Source organism: Halichoeres trimaculatus, unplaced genomic scaffold (assembly GCF_033239565.1).
Source record: "Halichoeres trimaculatus isolate MK-OKI-2021-1 unplaced genomic scaffold, fHalTri1.1 fHalTri1_scaffold_6, whole genome shotgun sequence".
Classification (NCBI taxonomy): domain Eukaryota; kingdom Metazoa; phylum Chordata; class Actinopteri; order Labriformes; family Labridae; genus Halichoeres; species Halichoeres trimaculatus.
Genome location: NW_027437184.1, coordinates 5,371,561 through 5,399,406, shown reverse-complemented (window position 1 = coordinate 5,399,406; position 27,846 = coordinate 5,371,561). Strand labels below are relative to the sequence as shown.

At 39.9% G+C, this 27,846-nt stretch overlaps 1 protein-coding gene across 1 annotated transcript in view; it reads right to left on the bottom strand.

The window, feature by feature from the left end:
• The window catches only part of pdlim4 (PDZ and LIM domain 4), a 76,324-nt gene extending 50,143 nt beyond the window's left edge, over positions 1–26,181 (bottom strand). The window contains exons 1-2 of the mRNA XM_074673076.1: positions 25,925–26,181; positions 8,017–8,168 (exon numbers count right to left, since the gene is read on the bottom strand). Coding sequence (XP_074529177.1) covers positions 8,017–8,168; positions 25,925–26,026 — 254 coding nt within the window. The 5' untranslated portion in view covers positions 26,027–26,181. The remainder of the gene's footprint in view (positions 1–8,016; positions 8,169–25,924) is intronic.
• Between the last annotated feature and the right edge of the window lie 1,665 nt (positions 26,182–27,846).

Below are 27,846 nucleotides of genomic sequence, written 5' to 3'. Positions count from 1 at the left end.
CTACGTCCTTGTAAAGCAAAAATTCAATATAACTTGAATTTGACTTTTAATTTTAATTTAGCAGCTCCATTGTCCCATTGTCATTCATCTCCACTCTATTCACTATCCACTGTCCTATTCTTATAAATAAAGGTGTAAAACAAAATATTAATGAAAAAAGACACAACAAAGAAGATTACGTGCTAGAAATAAATCCTGACACTCAAAAGTCTGTTAATCTAAAAGCATTTGAGCATCAGTTATTAAAGAATTAAGTCACAACCAAGCGGTAACCTCCAGCTGTAAGTAATGAAGTCAATATGGAAGTGCTGATAACTGCAGTACCTCAAGTGTCCACTTGAGGCTGGCTCTGGAGTTATCCGAAACCACATACACACCAAGCTAACAAAGCTGTTTTTACAGCTATGCAAAAACACGTTGAGATGATATCAAGACTACAAGTTTGTCCAATCAGAGGCAGCCCAGTATCTTGACACAGTTAGCGAGGAGACTCAGAGGGTGCCTCTTTACCATAGACTGTATAAAACATTGGCGTAGTCGCCATGACGTCACCCGTCTGTTTCTGATACCATGAAATACGCTGTGGTATTAGTTGTGACACCAGCTTTGAGCTTTCTTTCTGACAGCTAGAGGGTGCCTGTCAGTCACGTGAGCTGAGCTGTGTCCCTGATTGGACAATCAAACGATCCTAACTTTTTCAAAACCACCAAGTTAGAAAAACATTCACCCACTGCATAGTGTGTGCCGATAGCGAAATCAATCATTTTCTCTAGATTGGATATTGCCCCTTGCTCTTTACCTCACACTCCCTCAACAGAAGCTAGTGTTAGCGTAGCATTTCCTTTACAGAAATAAATGGGTGACATCAAGGAGACCTCGTCCACATATTTTACCATCTATGGTTACAACTAGTGCTGTCGGGCCATTAAAATAATTAATCCAATTAATCACAGAATTTGTAATCTAATTAATCACATTTTAATCTCATATCTGCCTAAGGTCCCCAAACAAAGAATTTGAATTCAAGGACACTACAAAATTGTAGAGCATGACTAATCAAATGAAAACACGAAGAAGGGAAGATTTATAAATCCACTTTTTTTTTTTATTGGCCAATATTTAAATGACCATGTTTACTTTGATTGCAACCATTTACTGCGTCTATAGAAGTAAATCGTGTTTTTCAGCAGGGGGAGGCGGGGTCTGGCAGAGCTTGTCAATCAAAATCCTGCTCGTGATCTACTGTGGGTGAGAGCAGTGTGCTCTTTGGATGAGAGCTCAGCATGGATATGAGGAGAAGATGTGAGATGACAGAGACATAGCGAGACGCTGCAAGTCAGAAAAGTTCAGGCAGCTCACGCTCCAACTGAGGATGTGTCGCAGTAGGTTAGTGAGGAAGAGCGGCGCCATCGTGAGAAAAGACGACGGAGATCATCGAGAGGATCCAAGAATCGAGCGCACAAGATGAGCATGATCAAAAAAAGTATGTTTTTTCTGTTTGTTGGATCAAAAACAAGAGAGAAAAAAAAGAGTCCACTCTTCTTAGGTAGTTTTAGTGTTTAATGGTGTTTTATTCATCTTTTGTTTGCTTTAAACCGTGCCTAAAAGCCATCTAAAGACGCTCCACACTAAAAACATGAAAACTGAGGTTTGTGAACGTAATAAATACAGAGACATTTGAAAAAGTATTTTCTTGTGTTACATAAGACCTCAGGCTCAGCTGCACCTCGTACGCTGTGCTGTAATTATGGTTCACAGCAGACGTGTAGACTCATACATTTGTCCATCGACAGTAACACAAAATTACAGGTCTCTGGTTTCTCTCGGTATGACTTTGTGACTGTGGAATATTTTATGGGGTACTTCTTTAATGAGGGCTGGGAACTATTGTCCTCTAAAATATTATTTTCAAGTAGGGTTTTCACCAAGCCACTCTCCGATGTTTAGACTCAAGAATCAATGGTTTCAATTATATAATCCTTTCACCCACAACTGTTTTTCCAATAAACCCTCCGACCAATATTTCATTTTTGCTTCAGTGATTATTACAAGAAACTGTTTTTTAAAGTTCAACATGACGACCTTTGTGTCTGGATAATTAATAACTACATTTTTCTCAGCCCACAGCAAAGACTATTCATGTATCTTAATGTTTATTTCTGTATTAGTGGTGAGCAGAAACATTGTGACCCCTTTCCTTGCGTTGTTTAATTTTGTTTGTCTGCTCGCTCATAGTGACCGTTGCTGTTTATTAACAAGACTTCCTGAGCCGGGGAAAAAGCTACCTCACTGAAGGTGTTTTAAACAGTTAATGTAATCTTTTAATCACCTGGCTGGAGCCTGAAAGGAATCACTCTGGAAAAAAACATGTGCGAAAGACATTACTCCGTCAAAATGTTGATTTAGATTTGAGTTGTGTGAAAAAAGTCACGTATCCACGTCTTTTGGTTTGATTATGCTCAGCAGGAAATTTCAAACATTATTTTAGTAAGTGGTGCAGTCACATGTGCTTCGTCTCAGGGAGAGGGGCTCGGCTCTGAGCTTCATGGTGCTATCTTAGTAATTGACTTTCCAGAAATGCACCCAGCAGAAAACGCTGGCTGTAAAACCGAGCTGGAGGCAGAGAGAGCCCATGTGGATTTCTCACTTGGGCTCTCTGGTATCTTCTACCCCAGAGTCGTTCCCCTTCTCCTTAACTTTGTTTACACTTTTCATTTTCATCCTTAAAGCTGAAAAGTCCTGACTCTGATGCCTTACCCTCCTCCCACCCAGCAGCAGGCAGGTTAACCAGTAATTATTCAGCTGATATACTTTGTAAAGGTCACATACCAGCAGCTGACCTTGGTTTGCCTCTCCTCTGATGCTGTTTTGTCAGCTAAAATTAAAAACTAAAGAAGATTGATGAAAAAACTGCTGTCCAGTGGTTATGCTTGAATTAATACAGAGATTCCTTTTTTAACAAGATGACCTCGTCATGACAGAGCACTAGTCAAAAACAAATTTCAGTCATGTCCTCTTAAATTACAATTGATTTTATCTCTTTTTCGTCTCTATTTCATCATTTTTGCATTTGGAGTTGGTCATTACTTTGTATGGCTCATTTGTTGGTCGTGGACACCAAACTGATTTCCTGTGTTTGTCTGGAGATCCTACGTGTAATCATGGCTGCATTGTTTACATGTAAATTCAGCTGTTAGCAGCCTGTAGCATGTCAATGCTAACTGGTGCAAGGCCTGATGTTTCCCACAAGGTGAGGAGAAGGAGGTGAGGACAAAGTGCTGGTTCTCAAGTGTGAGCTAAGAAGTGACATCATCGACCTGTCCTTCCATCCATCGTTATTGGGAATGTAAGATCTATCTCCAATAAGATGGATGAGCTAGCCGTGCTAACCTAGCAACAGAGGGAATACCAGAGGGCAGAGTAGCATCATGCTATTCACAGACATGGCCAACAGAGCTCAGTCCTGGACCCTGTGGAGGTGGAGGCTGGCTGAACTGGACAATGATGGACAAGCTGTCAGCATCCATTTTCTTATGGACCTTTTTGCACTTTTTATACACTTTCTTACTTTTGTTTCTTAATTGCTGCTGTGACTCCTGAATTTTCCTTCAGGGATAAATAAAGTATTTTCTATTCAATTCTACTCTATGCTTTTCTACTCTATTCTATGCGCAAAACACCTATGCTGTAGCCACATCAGCTAACATAAATACCATTTCATATGATTGGATTGTCCTGACTACCAGAGATGCTGGAGTTTTGACCCTCCTTGGTTTTTGAACATTGAGAATGAGACACTTTAATTAACCACAGCTCTTTTGCCAACCAGATCAAGCTCTTTCACCATCAAAGCCTCCTCCATTACCCAGTGTTGAACGTGAACAAGTAAAACTGAGCTCATTTATTAAACGCACTCAATGAACTGAACCGCTCAGTTTCTAACCCATGAACGGGAACGTAGGCGAAGTTCACTCCTGGAGGAGTGAGAGGCTGCTCACAACCCAAGAGGCAACTTAAGGTGCCGAGAGAAGAGGGAAGCACTGCGATCTACAGCAACAGAATTTAGTTCTACTCTCTGTACAATCAGCATGGCTCATCCTGCTGACAATTCACACAATACGGTTACATTTTTTCTGTCTGCGGTGCTATAACAGCAGACAAGGATTCACATAAACAGTCTCCTCAGATTTCCGTTGAACATGAGTCTGGTTCTGTCCAAGGTTTCTGCCTGGTAAAGGGAAGTTTTTTTCCTTTCCAGTGCAACTTGCTAGATGCTACAAAGTCCTGTACTTATGGTGGGTTAAGATGAAATAAGACTCCTTATCTTGTCTTGATGTTGGGTTTCTGTTAATAAAACTTTATTAACATAAACAGGTCAAGACCTGTGAATGTTTCTGGAAAGTGTCCTGAGATAACATTTGTTATGATTTGGTGCTATTGATATATTCAGGGAATAAACTCAAGGGAAATGGATTAAAGCACAGATGGCTCTACTGAAAAAGAGCACTTACAGCAAGAAAATGAACGTGAACTAGTTTATTTTTTTGACCATGAACTAAGATCATAATTTTCAAAAATAAACGTGTAATTCATTGAAATTGGTGTGAATTGAACTTCGAGCTGGCCCACTTTTTGTATGAGCTGGCACCACACTGCCATTACCCTTGGTATGAGTCCAAAAATTACATTCGATAATATCTTGGAAACTTGGAAAGCATGTTCTGTAAATAATAATGTATTGCTGCATCTATCAAATGGAAAAAAAACTTTCACTATACTTCTAATGGACTTTCTAGATATCATATGGCAGTTTTGAAGAAAAGGATAAATTAACTGAAATTGTTCAAAAAAGTGAAATCATTTAAAGAGTTTGGGTTTGAAAGTGTGAAGTCTTCAAGTGTCTCTGTACATTTACATTTATACTTCTCTTCCTTTGTGTTTGCACAGCTTCTACTTATTAAATCTGAGTTTGGGCACAGTAAGGGCTGACGTAGATGAAACATGGGGAGTGCCTTTTTCTGCTCCTGCAGCTGCAAAGGGAGCTCCCTGGATCTCTGCGCTGAATACTACTTTATGTATCCTTAAATAAATTTACTATCCCTTCGTGGACAAACCACTTAACGCTCAGCTGCACGGCTTGATATATGGTGGACGGGTTGTAGTACATGCAGAGGGAGAAAAAGCTCTGCTACATGCTAGAGTGCGAACATAAACTACAAACAGTGCAGAGAGGAAGAAAAAGTAGAGCTACATGTGTCAAACTTTGCTCCCCTGACAGGTTCGGTTACTCAGAGACGGATTCTTCTTTTCATTGCATCTGCAAGTCAGCGCCACGCTCTGAGACGTTACAGGAGGGAGACTGTAAGCCCTAAAAGGAGAGAGCTGGAGCACCAGTTGGCAATCGTCAACTTGTAACTGAGGCTGAAACCACACAGTGTTCCTCATCTGAGAGAGTTTAGAGGACGCCAGATCCTCTACGCACTTTCCACGTCTCAGGCAACCCAAAGCAACCACCTAATAGAAATGTGGGAAGCAGATGACATTTCAGTTTTTCCTTGGTAATCTCCCATCACCCTCACTTTCTATACCCCTCCGTCTCTGTGCATCATTAACTGTTTGGACGGATGATTCCCGCCGTGTTGACAGAGTCCAGTTTCTCTTGTCCTCTGCTGAAAGTCAAATATTCCATCCTCACAGGTCAACAAAGACAGGAAGGTAGTTTTCCATCTCGTGATCCCATAAATTCCCAGACATCGACCTGCAAAGCCCATTTATAAAGGTCACTACGTGAGTCACTGTGTGCATATGCCCCATTGGCTTTGAGGGCGCTCTATAGGAGCAGTGAGTCGATCATTTAAAGCGCCGTAAACCTGTCGTCCATCTCAATGACTCCGCTGTGCCAAGCTGAACACGCTCACCAGAAATAGAAACAGCATGTTTTCCAGGACGAGGAGCAGTAACTGACATTAGTCATAAAAGAAACAGCCAGGTTTTTAACATGTTTCTATTAATGAGCAGCAGCCTCCGCTGAGGGTCAGAGCAGGGACGACTGAGTGACGAATGAGCATCATTTCCTATTATTCCATTATCCTGGACCTCATTATTCCAACCAGTCAGCCGTTACTGAGAGCGTGAGCTTCATATGTCACATAATATAAAGAAACAAGCATTTATAGATCACAAGTCTGTGAGCAATTACAGTGAACATACAGTAAACTCTGCTCTAATAGTGCAGTTAAATAAATCATAGACTAGCCGCAGAGTTTGAGTCCAAATATTAATGGAGAACCATTATATTTTAGTTTTTTAATGTATGTCAGGAAAAAAAAAAAATTGGGTATATGAGTTTTTTTGCCTGTTTCCCAGATTTAGCTGTGTTATTCTAGGAGCAGCTAAACCAGACTTTATTTGCTAAACAGAGGAATTGTGGGGGTTAATGCCTTTCTAACTTTGGACTTCCAAATGTTTGGGTTTTTTGTTTAACTAATCAAGCCGTAGTCATCAACTTTAACTTATCCTGACTCAAATGACATCAGCTGAGGCTTATGATGAGATTTTAAACCTAGCAGTAAGGCTTCTCTATATTTTAAAGCCTAAAGTCAAGGAGTAAAGTGAGAGGACTCCAGATGATAAATATTTTTCTTTTATTATATATATATATATATATATATATATATATATATAGTATTTTTGTATATTTATATATTTTATTTATTATTATTATTATTTTATATTATATTATATCATTATTTTATATTTATACTTTTTGCACTTTCTATAAACTTTCTTACTTTTGTTTTCTTAATTGCTGCTGTGGCTTCAATTTAGTTGTACTTGCTATAATGACAATAAAGTTCTATTCTATTCTACTCTATTCTATTCTATTTTCACTAAAATACAGAGTTATTAAATTAAAAGTAACATGTGAGACAGCAGGCTCTGAACGGCGTTCAAACAGTCATGCGAGATTTCCCTTAGATCAACACAAGAGTTGCTCAACTCATGACATCATAAGTTGTTGAATCTCCCATAAAGGGCGTTTTTTCCTTTTTTGAGTTGTTTTTGGGGCTTTTCATCCCTTTAATCGGGGAGGATAGGACAGTGGATGGAGACGGAAACAGAGTGATAGTGGGGAATGACGTGCGGGAAACAGGCTGGAGACCGGACTCCAACCCGGGCCACCTGCTCTTGGGCTAACCTCATGGGGCACGACCTAGACCGCTAGGCCATCTGAGCCCCTTCAAGGGTTTTTTTGTCATTTTTAAAAAATGAAAGTCAATTTTGTTGCATGGCGAGATTCTGGGATGCTCGGGGGGTCTTGAAGGAGCAGAGCCTCAGGTTTAAGAATATGAGACAATGCAGAAGTGCTAAAATCTGCAGTTTCTCGAGTGTCCACTTGAGGCTGGCTCCGGAAGTACAGGAAGTCACAAACACACCAAGCCAAAAAAAGCTGTTTCCAAAGCAGAAATTAACCTATTTACAGCCTGCTTTGAAAAAACGTCTCCTATCTGAGTCGCTAAATTTACTATCAGCACACACTGTAGGGGGGGTGAATTTTTTTTCTAACTCGGCCATTCAGAGGATATTAAGATCGCTAGCTCAGCCAATCAGAGGCACAACTCAGGGTCACGTGATCAAAAGGCACCCTATAGCTGTACGCAAAGCCCTTGCTACTACCAATTTGGCCGCGATAGCCAATATGCTTCATTTTCTGTTTCAGAAACAGACGGATGATGTCAGGGAGACCACGTCCATGTTTTATACAGTCTATGAGGAGCAGCAGCTGAAACAAAGTGTTTGAAGCAGAGGATGAAGAGTTTCAGAGACAGAGATGAGTAAAGAATCTGCTCAACTCTAAACGACGACTTTGTTTGACCTAGTGTTTCATTCAAAACTTCTTCATAGGTTGGTTTCACAACCAATCACAGACCATGAGAGATTTCACAGAATCTCCTCCATTATCCTCATGACTCGTGCTGTTGTTGCTCCGGTAAAAACAGTGTCGTGTTTAAATACCTGCTGATGTTGAGTGTGAGCTGCTGGGTGCAGTTTTTGATCCTGTTCTGAGCCTCCATGTGCGTCATCTGCTCCGTGCTGTCACCGTTGATAGCCAGGATGGTGTCGCCAGGACACAGGTCACCTTGGGCTGCTTTGCTGCCTGGTGTTACCTAAAGATAACATTCACACACACATATACACACACACAGGACAGAAAAAGCTGTTATATGTGGTGTCAAACTGTCAGTGAGGAAAGAAGAGAAACGAGCGGTGTCAACACAGAGTCCAAACCCAACAAAAGCAGCTCTCTCTTGATTTAGGGTCTGTTGCCTTGGGCAGCGCTTTACATTTTTAAAGCCAGAAGCTTTGCCACTGGGAAGACACGAGTTACAGCATTTTAAAGCTGGTGAGATGTTTGAACGTTTTTAGAAGGCTTCTGAGATGCTCAAAAAACAACTTAACGATCGCTCAGCAACCGATGAAAGATCTCAAGACTAACTTTGAACAGAGTTTGAACTCATCGTCTCTAACGTTGCCTTTGTGAGCAAACATCTGCTCAATAACTTGACGTGACTTGTTCTGATTCAACCGTTTTGATCTTGTAAAACACGCTCCCACGTCGCTTTCATTTTCCAGATTATCTCTGAGCCGCTGGACAGTGAGCAGGTTTCTCTGTAATCCCTCTCACTGAAAACACACACTGATGGAGCCTCTCAGGAGGTGAGTGGAGTGGAAAGTGGGGGGATGGTGGGCGTCCCAGTGGGTATGTTTCACCTTCACTCACACACAGAGTAACATATGATAACAATTTGCTATTATTGCACACACAGAAATGTCCCTGCTGTTTCCAGGCATGTCTGGGTCTGCTCGATGACTTTGGCGGGCTTAAATATGATGAAAATAGCAGTCGAATCCTCCATTATGGGACATTCACAGTAAAACAGTCACTGTCATGTGGCAGCCATCTGCAGAGGAAAACACTCCCTACTAGAAATGAAACAAAAAATGTAATGAAATGAGAACAGTTGTCGACTTGTCTCTGCTCTTCTTGTGCCGTCATGCTGTAACACATCTGTGTAACAGTTTGACCGAATTTTTCCAGTCGTCAAATACGAGGAGAGCAGACGCTGGATGCATTATGTTTTAGTTGGAAGCAGTCAAAGTAATATCTGAGCTGTATTTATAACACCTGGAGCAGGGTTAGGTTTACTACTTCTGCTGCAGATTGGAAAAGCAACCTTATTAAAGATGCTTTGAGGAGGATCTGTTTTGATTGCACTCCCTCGCCACCTTCTGGCCCGGAGTCTCAGCACACTGTCGTAAATTACTTTTAGTGACAGGTTCAAGACAACTTTGTCGAGGTAAGGTATTTTAGTTGTGTAGCGATACAGTTTAAAACGTGACATCAAGCAAACGTTGTAGTAGCCGGCTATATGTAGTGCTATCGGCAGCCCGGTGCTCTGACGCATCTGTAGGCTAACGTTTCTTTGCTCTTCTGTCCTTTTTCTGTCTGACAGTTAGGCTCCAGTGTCCACCATCACTACAAAATTAATCACAGAAATAATTTTTAGCAGGCCTGGTCGGCCCAACTTGGAAGCTAAGAGCCAGCAATTTAAAAAAGCCTGTACCTGGCAATATTTGCACTCATAATCTCGTATTAAAGTGTGGATTACAATCTGAAATATATCTAGAAGGGATACTTTTTCAAGATCACTTTCAAACTCCTCACAGCCTCTTTAAAGTTGTTACGAAAACCAGTAATTTGAACAAAAAAACTGATTCTGACCGACGTTAAAAGTCCTTGTTATGCAACTTTATCACCATACTCTAGATCAGAATACAGCCAAACTTCATCATGCAAGGAGATACCATCTCTTAGAAGCTCTTGTTAGCATAATAGCAGTCTCTGCTAACAAGAGCTTCAGCCCCAACAAGCTGCAGGTAGCTGCTTGATGGCTAACACAAAAAAATAGGACCAGCATAAGATTCTTATGTGCTGTAGAATTTTCTGTTTGCTTTTTCTTGGTTTTACCAGGGATTTGGTTGTAGCCATAGTGGTTAGACATGCAAAGTTAAAGATGCTCCGAGGAGGATCTGTTTTAATTAGACTGCAGCGCCACCTTCTGGCCAGGAGCCCCACGCACACTGTTGTAAACTTTTACTAATGCTGTGAGATGTGTCTGTAATGTGTAACGTTAGTGAATCCTGGTTATGTCCTGCCAGTCATCTACCAATCAGAGCTAACGTAACCTCACTCTTCATTTTATTGATAGACTCTCAAGTTTGAACAGACCACTGCAGAATAACTGCTGACTGTGGGTTGGAATCAACATTAGCACAAACAGTTTAGCCCTTTTAGCCTTTAGCTCGTGCTCTATCTCTCTCCTGTTTATCTTTCTTCTACTCTTCTGTCCTTTTTCTGTCTGACAGTTAGGCTCCAGTGTCCACCATCACTACAAAATTAGTCACAGAAATTGTTTTCAGCAGAGACAAACACAGACCTCTCTTCTCACTACTAAACTTCCTCAGCTGGCGTGGTGTTGTCTTAGAGACTTGGACTTGCAGTAAATCAATCCAGTCCTGCTCAACCGGATCAGGAAGCGCTGTTAAGCTAATTTTAAAGTATGGATTACGATCAGGCATATATCTAGAAGGGAGACTTTCTCAAGATCAATTTGAAACTCCTCCCTTTCAGTCACATTTATTCATGATGATGAACCTTTTAACCTTTTTTTTTTTTAAATAGATCAAACTATTGAATCTGAAATTTCTTCATCACAACCTTGTAAACAGAGATTTCATCATGACTTTGTTGCTAATGTGTTTACCAATTTAGAAGCTTTCTCAGTTTCATCATTAAAAAAGTCAACCTATACTTATCAACATGCTTTATGACTAAATAATACTTCAAAAATGTCAACTTTTAATCTTTTTAAATAAATTGTATAAAAAACGAAGCTGTCATAGTAACAGACAGTATCCTCCCGATTGCGCAATATCGAGTTTGTACAATCAAAAAGAAGCATCAAACTAACATCTCAGATCAGTCACACTTATGGATGGTACCGAATTAGATACTTTTATAAGTACCAACCAAATTCTGTCAAAAGTTCCAGGTACCGACTCACATAAAACCAAAAGGGACCATGTTTAGGTACCCAAACGCACCTTTGTGACTGTGAGGGAATAAAAGAGTAGGTATTTTTCCATTCTGGACATGAACACAGCATTGCAAGGTTATATGAAGAATATGAAGAATAAAAATGTTAAATTGAAAAAATATATTTATTTTATTATTAAACAAATTGATATTTTTTACCATATAAACACAAAAAAGAACCAAAAATTGTCACTGTTGAGTACCGGTACCAATTGCCAGGTACCAGGTATCGGTACGGTATTGTTTCAAATGTGAAAGGTACCCATCCCTAGTCACACTATCAGACCGTTGGTGTTTTCACTCTATTATCAGGATTACTCATCCATGTTTTCTTCAACATCTTATTATTAGCAATAAATTTTCTTCTCCTGCAAATACCTTTCCATAAGACATCACCCAAAAAAAACAAGAGTTCAGATTCTTGTGACACGTCTTCAAGCTGAAAGGCTTCAATAACTACTTGTAGCCACAGATAAAACCACAGGGGCGGGAAGATTCAGGATGATTTAGACGTTAATGAACACCTTGTACATCAAGTGACTTAAAGCTGATAACTCACTTTGAGCACATTCTTCTAATGTACATCACCTGGAAAGCTTACGGCTTGTTATCTTTGGATCAGCGTAACCTCGTGTTGAAATCACACCTTCTTCTCTTACAGATATTAGCAACCTATCCAAGATAAATGAGGTACGATCGGCCTAATGGTCAGGACCCAGAGACAGATGTGAGGAGAGGGGGGTCTGCTTGTGTCAGAGAAGCAGCCTGTTTAACTCAGAGGAACTTTTTAAGAGCAAAGGCACACGAGTTCACGCTCCATGAAGCACTAATAGCTGAGTCGTGTGGTTCGAATGAGGAATTCATAATTTATGGCTTCTGACCGCCCCAATGTTCCTGACTCAGTTCCGGTAAACTGAGAGTGTGTGTGTGTGTTAAAACTTGTGTGTGTGTCTCTAGGGAAAGTACCACTACTTTGCAAACTCATGTTTTAGCAGAATTCTGACGTAAACAAAAAAAAAAACAAGCATGCGTAATCTTAGACATGTTAACAACAAAAGAGGTGTCTTAAATAAATATTTGTCAGTGTGGGAGAAGAAACTGATTCTTATTTGTCAGGAATTTGTTGACAATTACAAAACTTGAGGTTTTAGTTCACCCACAGAATTCAAAACAACCTCCTCGCCCATCTGAGGAGGTTGGTGCACTTTTTATGTTTGTGAGTGTGTGTTTGTGTTTCTTGGCTTTGCGCTCGAGCTGTGTCACAGTGCGCCAAAGTTCATGCACCCCAGTGGACGCAAAGGGTGAGTGAGTTATATCACCTCAGGGTAAGGCCATGAGTAGCAGCGCATGAATCATCACACACACACACACACTGGTATGCTATGTGCCACAATGTCATGACTGAGGTCTTCACCGGAGGACAGACGTGCCTGTCTGCAGTAAAACGTAAAGATGATGTATGAAGCTGTGAGGCTGAGATATAATCACAATCTGCTATAAATTCTGCAGATATAACGTGACGTAATGACCCTTTAAAAATATCACCGATAAAAGATCAAATCTGCTCAGGTATTCACTCTGTCATGACCTCCTGATGGCAAAGGCTTGTGTTTTGATTCTATTTCCATTTTTGGGGGGTGGACAATTCAATTTGAATTGCGATTCTTCAATATTTATGATTTTTTACAATTATTAGTTTGTTTTTTTTAACACCAGACCATATGAAAAAGTTAAATGACGATGACAATGTCTTCAGACTATATCATGAGACATTTTCCAATAAAATGCACATCACATGATTGGGAGGGAAATATTTCGCCCTCTGCTGGAGAGAAATGGTAACTTTTTTCCAATTCAGTTTAAAAACAATGAGTGAAATAAATTTGAGTTTGGAAAAAAAAATTGACAAAGAATAACATATTTGACATCGTAAAAACAAAAAAAAAAAAATTCTTCTTCTGCCCCTAGTGGTCAGATTGTTGAGCTGCATCAGCAAGGCCTCTCACAACACACCATCACTGCTGAGGTTGGACACAGTTAGACATTTTGAATTTTTTAAAAGATACTGAGCGTTAGAGAACAAAAAAAGTCATGTGGTAGACCCCCCCAAAATTTACCAGGATCTGATTGGCTGGCCATCAAAACACGGGACGATCTTCGACTCAAATTTAGGCCGTTGCCATCAGACGACATCTGACAGGGAAGCGCTTTAAGAACAGAACTCGTCTTCAAAGGTCTTGTCTCTTTCAACGCCGCAAAACGCCCCATGTTTGGACTTTTTCAGAAGTTGAACTAATTTTTTTTTCCATATAGTGCCAGATCACAGCAGAAGTAAATTAGAGGTACCTTTCTCATAAATTAGATCTTTCATTTAACAGGCAAAACAGCCTTACATGGCTTTTATGCTGAGGTCTTTTTTTCTTAATCTCAAACTATGCCCCCTGCTGGGGAATAGTCTGGAATTGACTTTTTTTTTTTTTTCCTCTCTTCTCCCAATGTTGTTATTTTATACCTATTGCAAAGGGGTGCTGGGTAGCTGGCGAGCTCCTAGGTTAATCCCAAATCCTGTCTGGTTTCCCATGTCTGAGTTTGTCGTCTTAGGGACTGTCTTGAAAGGGATGTAACTGAAATGAAATTTCCCCTCAAGATCAATAAAGTATTCTTATTCTGATTCTGATTTCTCCTCGCTCTGGTTCGTGCACGGCGAAGTTCCACCCCAACGTGTCCCCACTGCCAAAAACGTCACCGCCCACCCAAGGCTGTACACCCAGTGAAAACACTGTAACTCACATGACAAGGAGATCCCACTGGAGATGGTTTCTAGACAGCACAGTGGAGGGGGTGCCACATTACAAAAAACTGAAATCTTATCAAGTGTTTTTGTCTTATTTTTAGATTGTCTTATTATACCTGATATGAGCCACATTCAACTTACCAGGTCAGAAAAATGTCTTGTTTCAAGTTATTCAAAGACAAAAATGAGGTTTGAATTGCTCGTAAGACGTCAAAAAATCAGCTGATGGAACAAGAAAAATTTGCTTGAAACTAGAATAAAGTCTTAATACAAGTAACTTTTTTCTTGTTCCGATGGCAGATTTTTTTAACCTGTCACAAGCAACTCAGACCTCACAAGACATTTTTCTGGACTGGTCAGGTGAATGTGGCTCATATTAAATCTAAAAAGACATTTTAGACTGAAAATAAGACAAAAACACTTGATAAGATTTCAGTTTTTTTAAGGCGCATCATGATCTGGGGGCTTTTTCCTTCAATGGACCAACGGAGATTCAGGTTGGTCAGGGGCGTCAAACTGCGGCTGCCTGAATGGAGATGCTGCAGAGGGCCTCCTTCATGACTGAGGGCCCTGGTCTGTGTAGTAAAGACCAATGACTAATGATCTTAATCACTCTGAGAACATTTGGGGACGGATGGAAAGGGACGTTTATTCTTGCAATTTTCAAACTGGTCTTAAAATTGTGATCATCTGTGCAGTATCTTTGTAAAGAACCCACATCTATTTATTTTTAGCCCTCTGTCTTTATTTTTGTCCTCCCACCCACGGAAATCCTCAGGTAGTAGTAACTGAAGCTCAGTGATCCACTTCTAATTGCCAAATCACAAACAGGATTATCTAATCCCCAAAAAACAAATACGCCAGTCGCCTGAAAACAAACAGGGCGTGTGCCTGCATCTAATAAGTATCATCTTCAGCTGACTCAGAGACTGGAAACAGAGTTGTTGTGAACAATGAAAAGTAGTTTCTTAACCACCGCTGAAGGGAAGAAGCAATAAATTTCACCAGATGATCTAACTTTTGAGGAAATAGCCACTTGGGATTGTATGGTACGAGTTTAATCCTATTTTCATCACAGCTATCACTTCCAGCAGATAGTCGTTAGGGGAAAACGGAGCTCAGACGAAATAAGAGTTTGGATGATGCCTCTTCACGATACTTCCACCAGCTGAACATTTCCATTGATTATTCCAGATTAGCTGCTCCAGCAGTCAGCTGACGTCTACTTCAAACAGTCACTTTGACATCCATCCCTCTTTGATGCTAAGTAACATGTTTCATGCATTAAAATCTGTAAACTGTGACCGCTGTTTGGTGGTGATGATGCAGAGAGAAACTTCACCACTTGCTGAGGAATCCAAACAGTCACATCGTTTCCATACGGGGACGCTCCACAAACACTGACAGAGCTAATTGCTAACAGATAGCGCGGTTAACAAATGACAGCCTCATGTCACACAGAGTCATGGTGTGGCACGCTGAGGCCTGCTGAATGTGTGCTGCAGTGTGGTTTCACAGTGGGCACTTGTGTGTGTGTTGTTGTGTGTGTGTTTGAGTGAAGCACGGGACAGCAAACACACACACACAGGGACGAATCTGTGTGGATGTTTGTGCAGTGCGTGTGATTAAGCTGCATCGACACTTTCACTTGAGGATGACATCAGCCTCAGGGCAAAGTTTCCTGTCATGTCATCAGTGTTGTTGTCAGTGTAATCTGTTTTTATCTATGGAGACCTGAGCGTTAACGTGAAGAGAGCTCATCTTTAGCTCTGGGAGCATGTTTCAGCCTGAGTGTTTCATACTTACACTTCTAACATTTTAATGGGATAACTGCTGCAATACAATCCAACACCAAAAAAATAAGTGAAACCATATTTGATGACAAACATTAAGATGTTGTTATGGTGCTAAGCTACATCTCATAATCTGTAACGTTTAGAAAAAAAACTGTCAAATATAATTATATGGTGCAATAATAGACAGTATGCTACAATACGGTGCAATATGAAAAGATACACCTCCATATGACGAAGAAAAGGTATAAAAACGCCTGAAAACAAAATGATATGATGGTATTTTGATCCAATTCTATTACGACTTTTTTGGGTGCCGATTTGATTTAAATTATGATTCTTTGATATTTACAATTTTTGCAATTTTTAGTTTGCTTTTTTCAACACCAGACCATATAAAACAGTTAAATGATGATGATAATGTCCACAGACTGTATCAGGACTCACATTTTCCCATAAAATGCACATTACATGAGTCAGCAAAAAAACATTTTGCCCTCTGCTGGAGAAAAGTGATAACTTTTATCCAATCCAGTTTATAAACAAGGACTTAAATGAAGAATTTAAATTTTGATATTGTCAAATAAACCCCCTACCCCCCACCCCTAATAATGATGCAATGGCACTAGGCCAGTGGTTCTCAAATGGGGGTACGTGTACCCCTGAGGGTACGCAAGATTTTAAGATGTATATTTTTAAAAAATAGCAACCAAGCAAAAATCCCTTTATTACCATTTATTTAATCATTGTTTGAATCCAATTTATGTCGAAGTTCATAAATCTGATACTATATCCAATAGACACAGAGTACAGTGCTATGTTCTATTTTTTCCATCTAAAACTGCTTTGTGCTTGTTAGGGGGTGCTTGGCAGAAAAAAAAAAACACATTATAAACATATACTGTAAAAGGTCAAACAACCACTGCACTAGGCTATATGACAAAATAACACCCCACAACTCAATCACACAACCCTAACCCTAACGCTATAGGACAGAAAACAAAAAAACAAGACACTATGTGATACAACAAAACACGAAAAATCAAGATACAATATGACACGGCACAATATTACAATTAGGCATAACATGTTTAGGTGCACAGCTGTACCAGTTTTTGAAACTTTTGTGCTTTATGTCGCAATAAATATGAATTTGTTTAACAATTAATTGTCAAACTTTCTCAATTTAACATTAATTTCTCGTTGTATAAACTTGCAATGCTGTGTTCATGTCCCATATGGAAAATCTCCTACTCTTCCTCTACCTTTACAGCCACAAAGATGTGTTTAGGTACCTAAACATGGTACCATTTGATCTTATGTCAACTGGGTCTCTGTACTACAGACAGAATTTGGTCAGTACTAAATCGATCAGAGTCAATTTCCTTAATCTTGGGTGATCGCGGATCGGCCCATCCTTACATACTAAACTGATCTTATATACCTCTGGGAAGGTCTGACAGCCAGTTATTGTTACTTTTTGCTCTGGGACCTAAAACTCAGGGCACTGTATTGGCTATTTATAAAGATCTTATTGTTTCACAGGTATTGTTCAATGATTTTCAATTAAATAAGATTGGAAGATTGAAGGTATATTCTGTCAGTTATAAAAAATAAAAAATGAAAATCAGTTTCGGCAGGTCAGGCTTTTTAAAGATCTGTGATTGGTGATTGGTCGATTTGGTACCCATCTCTAACAATATGACACCATTCAAAACGACAGGGTTTGGTATCACAATTGCAGTTTGTCAAGTGTCCACAGGCTGGCTGCAGAAAGACCGGACACCACATACACACCAAGTATAAAGAAATAGACCTTTAGAGCATTAGAAAAACACATTTACAGCCTTCTCCAAAAACAGCTTGGGCCTGAATAGCTCATTTTTCAACCTGCACACGCTGTACTGAGGTGATTTTTTTTTCTTATCAGTGGTTTAGAAGTTAAAAAGATCCCAAATTTGTCTAGTCAGCATTTCCAATATGGCCCTCACCAACAACACAAAGAAATACAGTACGACACTGTACTGCACAACCAATCAATAAATTACAACATGATGTGAAAAAGCAAAGTCTCAGCCAAACACATTACATCATAAAACTACACAACCCTTCAAAACAAGATGATACAATTCGCTACAGTACCATACCATACCATACCATACCATACCATTACATTCTGATATGATATGTGTGTAATAAAACAATTATTAGAGATACTGCGCTGCCTGAGAGACATAGTTTACGTCTCACACACATTGAAATTGATGCATTGACTTGATGCACAACAATCCTTTTTCCTCTCAGCTCAGCTGATGTACAGACATTTTTATAGACGGTATAAATACAGTCTGACCCTTAAATATAAGCATTAACAATATATTAGACACAGTCTGTTCAAGGGGAATTCCTGAGGCTTGAAACTGCATTCCTGCATGGAGACTCACTGTTCAGCAATGTGCAGTTTACGTGCAGATGTGCCGCTCTTTCTACTACCATCTGTTTTTGCCACCCATCAGCTACCTGTGCAGGACACTCGCTGAGCACAGCCTGAGGTAGCACTGAAATTGACGATGTAGAGGTGGACCCAATCCACCAAGACTCACACCAACCCACTCTGCTGTTGCTTTAAACTAAAGAGGCTTGTCACTCAAATCAGCACTTATTTATTAGCTTTTCTGGACTTCTATCTTTGTTTTAAGTTCAGGGATTGTATCATAAAGAGGAGCTAGGATCTTAAACTTAAGTATAGCCATTAGAAGCAGCCGTAACATCAGAGACAGAGACCTGCTGTCGTGGACGTTCACTGGTTTATGAGCTTTGCGTAAGAGGACTATCACTCTCACATTCTTTCAAAGCCTGGATTCCAAAGTGGCGCTTTCTCCAGACCAGGAGGAGGAGCAGGGACTGAGTCGCACGTCTTATTATCAACACAGACAATAATTCCTGGCAACGTGTCAGACGCCTTTGTTTGCTTGCTGGACCCGAGATAAGAACCATGGTTATGACCTTTGTGACGGAAATCCATTTCACAGCCAAGGGGGTGTTAGGTTAGGCACTGACGAGTGTGTGATTACAACACTGAAACAAAGACATTGAACCTGCCAAGACCGGAGCGGATGATTAAATATGCAGAGTTTAAAGAGGGCGCGAGGAAAAGGGAAAGTCACGTGGAAGTAATTAGTGAGTGTAATACAGTTGTGTACGTTTTGTATGACTAAAGCTATTACTCATCAGAGTTAGTCATCAAAAAGTGCACATGGTAATCCCTTTAAATCTGGGTTGTAATCAGATTAGTAATGACTGGTTCAGCTTTCTCTGAACGGCTCACTGTGAGTCGTAAACACAAAGTTATGCTTTAATGTGTTTCAGGAGATCATAAGAGCATCACAAGAATCATGTTTGAGATACTTCAGAGCAAATATGCTCACAAAAAAATACAACTTTTCCTCTGCCACTCTCCAAACTTTCCTCTTATAATAAATCAGAGAGTCACTTTAAAGTATAAGACTGACACACGAGCAGGAAAACGTTCACTGACAGCTTCCATGACTTTCATTGTTCCTCTGGCCCTTAAGTTTCAGGAACTCCACAGCCTCGGCTGACAACAGGAAATTCTTGGAGAGCACCATCTGTTATCTTCTGCTCAGCTTGTTGTTGTGATGCAGCTCAGACGGCATCCATAATTCTAGCCTGGAGTAAACAGCGGCCTGTAAAACTGAAAATAATGACCAGCAGAGGAAGAGGAGCAGCCCGTGTCACATGTCCTGTCTCTGGTGTGCAGCAGAGGCGTATAAACCGGGAGATTAAAGGGTACAAAGGACATTTGGGTCACTTGATGTGTAACTGCTGCTGATGCACTTCCAGTTTTATTTGCTCTTATTTCATGCTGTGATTCAAGGAGCCTCATAAAATGAGCTTTTTTTTCATGAGCTCTTGGAGCAGCTGAAAATTCAGTTGGCGGTTTAACTTACTATCACACAGACAAAAATGCCAGGACATATTTCTCTCAAAACTGTTGGAAGGCCTCCTTATTTCTCTTCTGAATTAAGCCACATTTGTGAGGAGCATTCAATACAATTTTCCATTACAAAAAGCATATAGCAGGAGCTGATTACATGCTATATGATCATCAATGTGTTTCCTCCATTATAAATCAGCCAACGTCTGCAGGGTTAATTGACTTGACATGCAAGAAAAGAGGAGCTGAAACAAGTTGTGAACTTTTACTGGAATGTAATTGAACTGTCATTTTTGGCAAAGACGCTCAAAGTTGCCATTTGGAAGACTTTATAATGGTAACAAGTTTTTTCTTTTCTGTTCTATCAGTTCATAAAATGTATTTTGTTAAAGACTCAAAGTTCGAGGGACGTTCTTCTTATTAATAGATAAAAAACTGGATGCTTTCGAATAGGTTCCAGATGTAAACACATCTGATATAATCTCATATCTTACTAGTTTCCTTGTGAACAGTGAAAAGTAGTATCTAGCTTGTCCAAACATAGACAACAAATTAAAAAAAAACAAATCAACCAACTATTCTGAATACATCGTCGCAGAGATTGTAAGCTCACCAATAGGGATGGGTATCTTTCACATTTGAAATTTTCAGTACTTTGGTGCGTTTATGTGGTAATAAATATCAATTTGTGCAGTAATGAAATCTCTAAGTTTTTTAATTTAATATATCCATCGTCAGCATCACCTACTCTTCCACTCTCTCACAGTCACAAGGATGCATTTAGGTACCTAAACATTGTGCCTTTTGATTTTACATGAATCAGTACTCGGTACTACCAGGTGTTTTTTCCAGGGATTTTACCAGTGTTCTCTCAACGCTCGTCATTTTTAAGAAAGGTAAACTCGCTGAGAATCGATAAAGCCTCCGGATCAGTCCAGAACAACTCAGAAGACTGCTCAGGTGGAGGGTTATACTTCGAGATAGCTGACTGGCTCATTTCACTGTCATTAAAAAAGGGATTTGGCCTCAGACAGATCATCCAATCATCATGCAGAAGCTTAGCATCCAGGCCAGCCCACTGCCCTATAGACCCCCAGAGACGCTGAGCGTCCGATGGGCGGGACAAAGCTCAGCGTTTATCCAATGACCGTCCAGTTTCCACAGTGGAACAACCCACTCTACGCTTCTCCGCTGAAGTCAGAAGACGCTCAGCGTTCGACTGTGTTAAAGCGCTGAGACGCTGCGGGGATGAATGAGAAGGAGGTGGAGCCAGTTACCTGTGATAGGAGCTGATTCTGAGCAAAAGATTAAGGAATTTTAGCGCAGATTTTGTCAATGAAATGTACACACAGCAGAACATATCACCACTTTTTGGGGACATTTTAGGGGAAGCTGAGCTTCCCTTACAGTCTCAGAGCAGTCGCCACTGGCCAGTACCTATAAAGTACCTAATTCGGTACCCATCCCTAAATACCATGTCCAATTGGTTTAGTGTGAGTGAGTGTTGCTAAGGTTAGCAGAGCTAGCACCCCCAGCCTTCTGTCCTTCTTGGACATTATCGTCCATATTTTTGTGCTAGTTATTTATCACTCTGATTACGTGGTTAAGAGGCCAGTTGAACAAGACAGTGAACAGTTAAAAGATTACGATACCAAACCCTTATGCCTCTAAACTCCATCGGGATAGAAACCTGTTAGTAGGGATGAGTACCGAATTATGTACTTTTATAGGTACCAATAGAATTCTGTCCGTAGTACCGATTTATGTAAAATCAAACAGTACCTAAATGCATCCTTGTGACTGTGAGGGAGTGGAAGAGTAGGAGATTTTTCATGCTGGGCATGAACACAGCATCGCAAGTTTATTGAAGATTTATCTTTACTAATTATTAATGAATTTATATTTATTGCCACATAAACACACAAAAGTACCCAAAATTGGTACCACTGAGTACCGATACTGATTGCCAGGTACCGGGCATTGTTACCTGGGGATTGGAACCGTATCATTTCAAATGTGAAAAGTACCCATCCCTACCTGCTAGTTATCCTGGTGGACTACCAAGGGTGACAAAGTCTAACTGTTTCGTCAAACCAACCACAAACATCTCTATTTCAGATTTGCAACCTGAACTTAAGTTGTATTAACGACAATAAAGGCATCAAGTCTAAATCTTTCAAATGAGACTAATTAATGACTTTATGCATTGATTATTCAATAGACTGTAGAGCTTTCAAGACATTCAAATACAGGTAGCTGATGCTTTCCTCAGATTAACATCCCATAAAGTTTGAAAGTTTTAGAAAATCAATCGACAGTTGGAAAAACAAGAGTTTAGCTCACGCAAAATCAAACTTCCAAATACTACAACCTTAATGTGAAAGTTTCTCACACCATTTCCCATCATGCATCAGCGGAGCAGACATGCCGCAGTAGAAAGGTATGGGTAGACAGTGAGCTGTGAATTCCTGTACAGAGGACGAGTGTTTGCCAATTGGCAGCACTGACACGAATCCTGCGTCACCTTCTGCCTGGACAGCGATTCACACAGTGGCTTCAACCACAGCCGCTGTATTCAACACATCCTGTCTAAATGCTTCTGCAGTCACATCAGGCTTTTTATGATGTTTCTGGTTCTTGGCCAAGTGCACCTTTCTTATTAACACAGAGCTATTTAACAGCTGACCAAAGCATGCATGCACACACACACACACACACACACACACCAGAGTCAAGTAGAGACGCCATGAACTGGCTGCAGTCTGAGTCGCCTGGCAGGAGACTAATGGGCTTAACCTGGGACATTATCACCTTAAACTAAGAACCAGCTGGTGCCATCAGAACTTGTTTTCTGGTATTTACGGCTTTCATTGTCTCCAAGTGCAGGTGTGTCATGGCATCTACTTTAATATGCTGGAGATGTGTCAATCATGCCAAGCAGAAGGAATGCAGCACTAAATGCCCCCTGCAGAGGCATTTTGGATGCTGTGAGACATAAACAATCCTTCCCTGACACACTCTTTCCCTTCCTCCATGTATCTCCCTCTGTGTCGTTATTCAACACGTTAAAATTATCCTCAAGGGCTCGCACTGTATGGCAAGAATGTAGCAAGCATGTGATGGATGGCAAGTTAAGGAGATTTTAAAGTCTGTCAGCAGCCATGAATCACGTCGTGTTACAAACTCAAAACGTAACCCGTTCCCATGAGGTGATGTGAGAAGATTCCTTTCCCGCAATTTCAACGTCTTCCATTAAAAAGTGATTTATTCGCTCTGGCAAACCAGCGTATTAGACGCACCAGTCCTGTAAATAAAGCACATTTTGCGGATGTTTCAGAGAGAGTGACATCACTTGGACATCCGAGTGCTCTATTATGAGTGGTAAAAACTAGGGCTGCAGCCATCGAATATTTTAGTATTCGAGTATTCTACTGAAAATCCCATCAATTAATCGAGTAATCGGATAAAATACATTTTTGTTTCGTTTAAGGGCAGTTATTTTTCAAATGAAAATTTTTCTCTGTAAGAAATTGAATTTTCTGATACAACATGTCAATAAGAGCACTTGCTTTGGTAGCTCCAAAATTTGTGAACACACTTTGACACATTTTTTGTGCCTTGTACATCTCGTCACACGTTGCGGACCCAAATGGCACCCGTTTCGTAGAATGACCCATTAGTCTCCAAACTCCTGAAAAGAAGCTAGATTTGTTGCTAGTTGCTATTTTGTATAAGAGGTAGCTTGAGGGGTCTGAAAACTCTCTTAATATGGACTCAGCTCTATTTGAAATACCACTCTTTGATCTTTTAAAAAAATTAAACGATTCCTCGAGGCAGAAAAAATTACTCGAGTAATTTTTGTAACCGAGTATCTCGAATCAACCGAGGAATCGCTTCAGCTCTAGTAAAAACACCAAAAAAAAGTCCTCAAGAGGAAGTATAATGATGGCTCTTGCTGCCAAATGACTGTTTTATGCCTCTGTTACATATTTTGCTAAACATCCTTGCATCTCACCAGCTGCTTCCTTCTCTAATTTGCACGCCAGGATCAAGGAATTAGCTGAAACTCTCATTCTTCCTCGTGCAAACAACCAGAATCTGCTTTTATAGCCATCTTGTTTTGTTCTTTACAGTAACTGTTTATTAAGTGCAACCTGTAATTAATCCATGCCATCATTATTGTGTTACGCAATGTGCAGAATGCAAAACGGCTTCCCTGTGCAAGCTGTGGGCTCTTTACTGGCAGTCACTCAAGCATGCAGGGATCACATTGAGCTGGAAATATTCAGAAATTGTTGAATAACTCAGGGTGAAACCACAGCGGGCATGCTTTACAAATTATTGGAGAGTAAGAAAAGATGTGACCCAGAAAAAGAAGATGCCCTGAAGCAGTACTCAGCAATATTTTGACTTCAAATTCAGCTCGAAACCCAAGAGACTCCCAGCAGGTTCAATTTTGTGGTATTTGGCTTTTGTAACCTGCACTCATAAATAAAGATGAAGCTAAAAGATGAGATTCAAATGCAGAGCAATTTGATTTCTGGGACATTCTTTTACTACGATATGGAGACACAAAGTTTCCAAGAGTGAAAGTGACTTTTTTGTTGTACAGCAAAAAAAACCTGAGAGAATAAAACTGTCAGACTTTTGAGTTAGCACACGCTGTCAGGCAAAGCATGCCCTACAACTCTATCAGCCCTCTTTTTAAGGCTGAAGCAGTGGGATTAGACAACAGAGAGCACTTCAGGTAACCTCCAGGGGTTTGGTTTTGCCTCTCTCAGAGTCGTTAACCACCCGCCGTAAATCTAAAAATTGCACCTCTAGTTTGGAGTACTAGGGCCCTGTAGTTAAAGGGCTGGTTTGGGGCTGGTGATACAGCTGAGCACAACACCTGGAATCCCTCAGCAGCACCAATGAGCTCTGATGAAAAACAAATGTCAGCACCCCCCTCCTTCTCGCTGCGAGCCCTGCAGCATGCAGGACCAGGCTGTGTTTACTCAGGCCGGGATGAAGTATTGGCTACTGCCAGATCCTCTGCCAGCATTCTGACTCCTGACCCATATTGTGGGGGTCAGGAAAGTTCATGCAGAGCTGTGAATAGCAATACAGCTTCTTTGATCAGTAGCTGCTACTTATACCAGCAATATAAGCATTTTTATCACATTGTAGATCACTATAATCTAATCTGAGAAAGCTTTGGCAACGGTGGCAGAAGAAACACTTAATTCAAACAGGCAAACTGTTTCTATTGCTTTCTTACTTAAGTTACCTTGTGTTGCTTCTGTGACTCCTGAATTTCCCCTCAGGGCATAAATAAAGTATATTATTTTTTATTCTTTTCTATGTTATTCTATTAGCTGAACAATTATCTGCCACAATGAATGAGATCACAACATCATTTTAGCCTTCGGATCTACATTACTGTTTCACTCCCACTTAAGGTCATTAACTCAAATAAAGCAGGATTTGAAAAAATAATTAATCAATAAAAAAGTTAAATAAATATGAATAAATCAATCAATAAATCAGAATCAGAGTAAATGTTTAGTTGCAGAAATAATAAATAAAAAGTAAAAAAAAAAAAAAAAATTAATAAATTAGAATTAAGATTAAATAATTAATTGCAGAAAGAAAAAATAAACAAAAATACAAATTAAAAAATAAATAAAATTAGATTTAGACGAAATAATTAGTCGCATTAATAATAAATAAAAAGTAAAATAAATAAATAAATTAGAATTAGTAATTTAATGCAAAAAAATATACAAATATAACATTAAATTATTAATAAATAAAAAATAACATACAAAAATAAAATCAATCAACCTATTACACAAAAAATTGACGAAAAAATCTTTGGGTTTGTTATAAAATTGTTTAATTTAGACAATATTAGCGATATTGTGTTTCTTTTTTGTTTTGTTTTGTTTTTTTTAACTCTGCTTGTAACTGCTTCTCTGTACTTGGAGGCAAATTTAGCCTCCAAAACTTTGATGGTTTTAAAAATAAAACTGTTTATTATGCACGTATCGGTGTGTTTTCGTCTCTGATAAAACTCGAAAGTCTCGGAGACAATAAACTGAAAGTTTTAACACAGCCCCTTCACTTTCCTTCGTCTGCCTGGAAATGAGTCAGTCGCCGCCCCGAAGCTGACTTTCCTCCTCCAGAATGAATGAACCCACAGCGGACAGTAAAGGCACCACCGAGAGGACTGTACTCACCCTGGAGATGGTTAACGGAGTGCTGAAATCCCGTCCTCCCACCAGGCGAAACCCCCAAGGAGAGGGTCCCTTTAGTGTGACGGTCTGGGGCATGTTGGGCATATTCAAAGCAAGCAGGAGAAACGGACAGATGACAAGTTTGAGACAGAGCCGGGAGGTGTCCGCGGTTCCTCGGTGTGAGGTTTTAGGGAAAACAAGGCACTGTGAAGTAGCAAAGAGTCCTCAGCCTAGCTGCTAGGCAACGCTGTCCCGTCTGTGAAAACTTCCCTCCGCTCGTGATTCAAGTTTAAATAAAGAAGCCACCTGTGACGTCAGATGACGGGTTGTCCCGCCCGCCTTCTCACGGTCTGTGCGGAGTGGGAGGGGGAGGGGCTGGGCCAGGGGGGACCTAGCTCACTGTGTGCTCTGACAAAGGTAATACAAACTAAAAGCTACGAAAAGCTTATAAAATCTGATATTTATGAAGGCTTCTTGTGTAAAACTTATCTCCCCTTACTTAGTAAATGATTTTTTTCTTTTTTTACCTTCAGCTATGATAAATATGGCTTTAATGCTAACATTGTTTTTTTCTGGTAAACAGATATAAGTGCCATGAAGGGTATTACAAGTTGAAACCCCTATGATGCTTTATTTATCATAGATGAAATCAGAAAAGGAATTAGGTGTCACAGTAGGAGACATTTCACAAGATGCAGTTGATGATTTTTAGAGTTAGAAAGCTCAAATATCATCTAAAAGTCACCAAAGGGGTTTAAACTCCTCATTGGAGGGATATATGAATAATTGTATTGTTGAAAAGGTCGATAAAAAGCTTCAGTTACAAACTACCAGTGCAAACCTTATAAACCACATCTGTTAGTTTGGTGCTACTGTATTAACATTGAATTAATTAGCATGTTTGCCAACCCTTTGTTATCTCAGCTTTTGAAGATAAGATTATGAAGCTAAGCTCCAGAAGCTAACGTTAGTTTAACTACAGCCCTTTGGACAACAGCTAACAATGAAGTACGATCACTAAATGACAAAAACTAACACAAAACAGGCCAATGAACTCAATAAATAAAGTGACATGATTAACAACCCAGCTAGGAGCTAGCGTCAGGCTGACTTTGGCTAACGTTAGACAAAATCTCAAATTATTCACGATGAGTTGATGTTGTGGTCTACCGCACAACTTTATCCAAAGATGACACTTTTCTCAGTTGAGATGCGGCTTAGGAAAGGGTTAAAAACAAACCCAGCCTCTCTGGATACCTTGTGTTAGAGTTACATGTACTCCATAAACACTGTTTGACCATTTTTTATGACCCAAAAACTCAGAAAAAACCTCATAAAACTGAATGAAAACTGACTTTCTGCAATGTATTTCAATCCAGACAGGGAACGTTCAAGTGTATGGGAATGGCTATGTACACTGTGATTGGTTGATTGTGTTTGAGGGTGGGACTTAGCCAAAGATCATGTGATGTTACTATCAACACTTCTGACTGGCTCATAGAAATTTTCTTTTCATTTTATTTTTTCTTTCATAAGCAGATAAAAAGACAGGTGCATTGAGAGGTCTCAGTAAATCAGAAATAACAGTTGAAGGTCCTCATTGTCTTAGATGTCACTTGTTCATTTATCTGCAGTTTTGTGTGACGTTAGATTATTTCACGAAAATCTAAAACTAAATAAAACTCACGCTCTCAATGTCTTTCAAAAATACTAAACTGTTGTTTTTAATAGCACTCAACCTAATACTTTGTTTTAAGTGGATATCAACACCATGTCACCACTAAACAATTCAGTGTCCAGTTCGGCCACCCCGGTCTGAGAGGTCTGGATACGCCCCTGGTTACACAGTCAGTAACAGTAAACAGACAGATCACCTTTGGTAATTCGCTTGTTAGCTAAAGCTAATTGATCTGCAATCCTTTTCA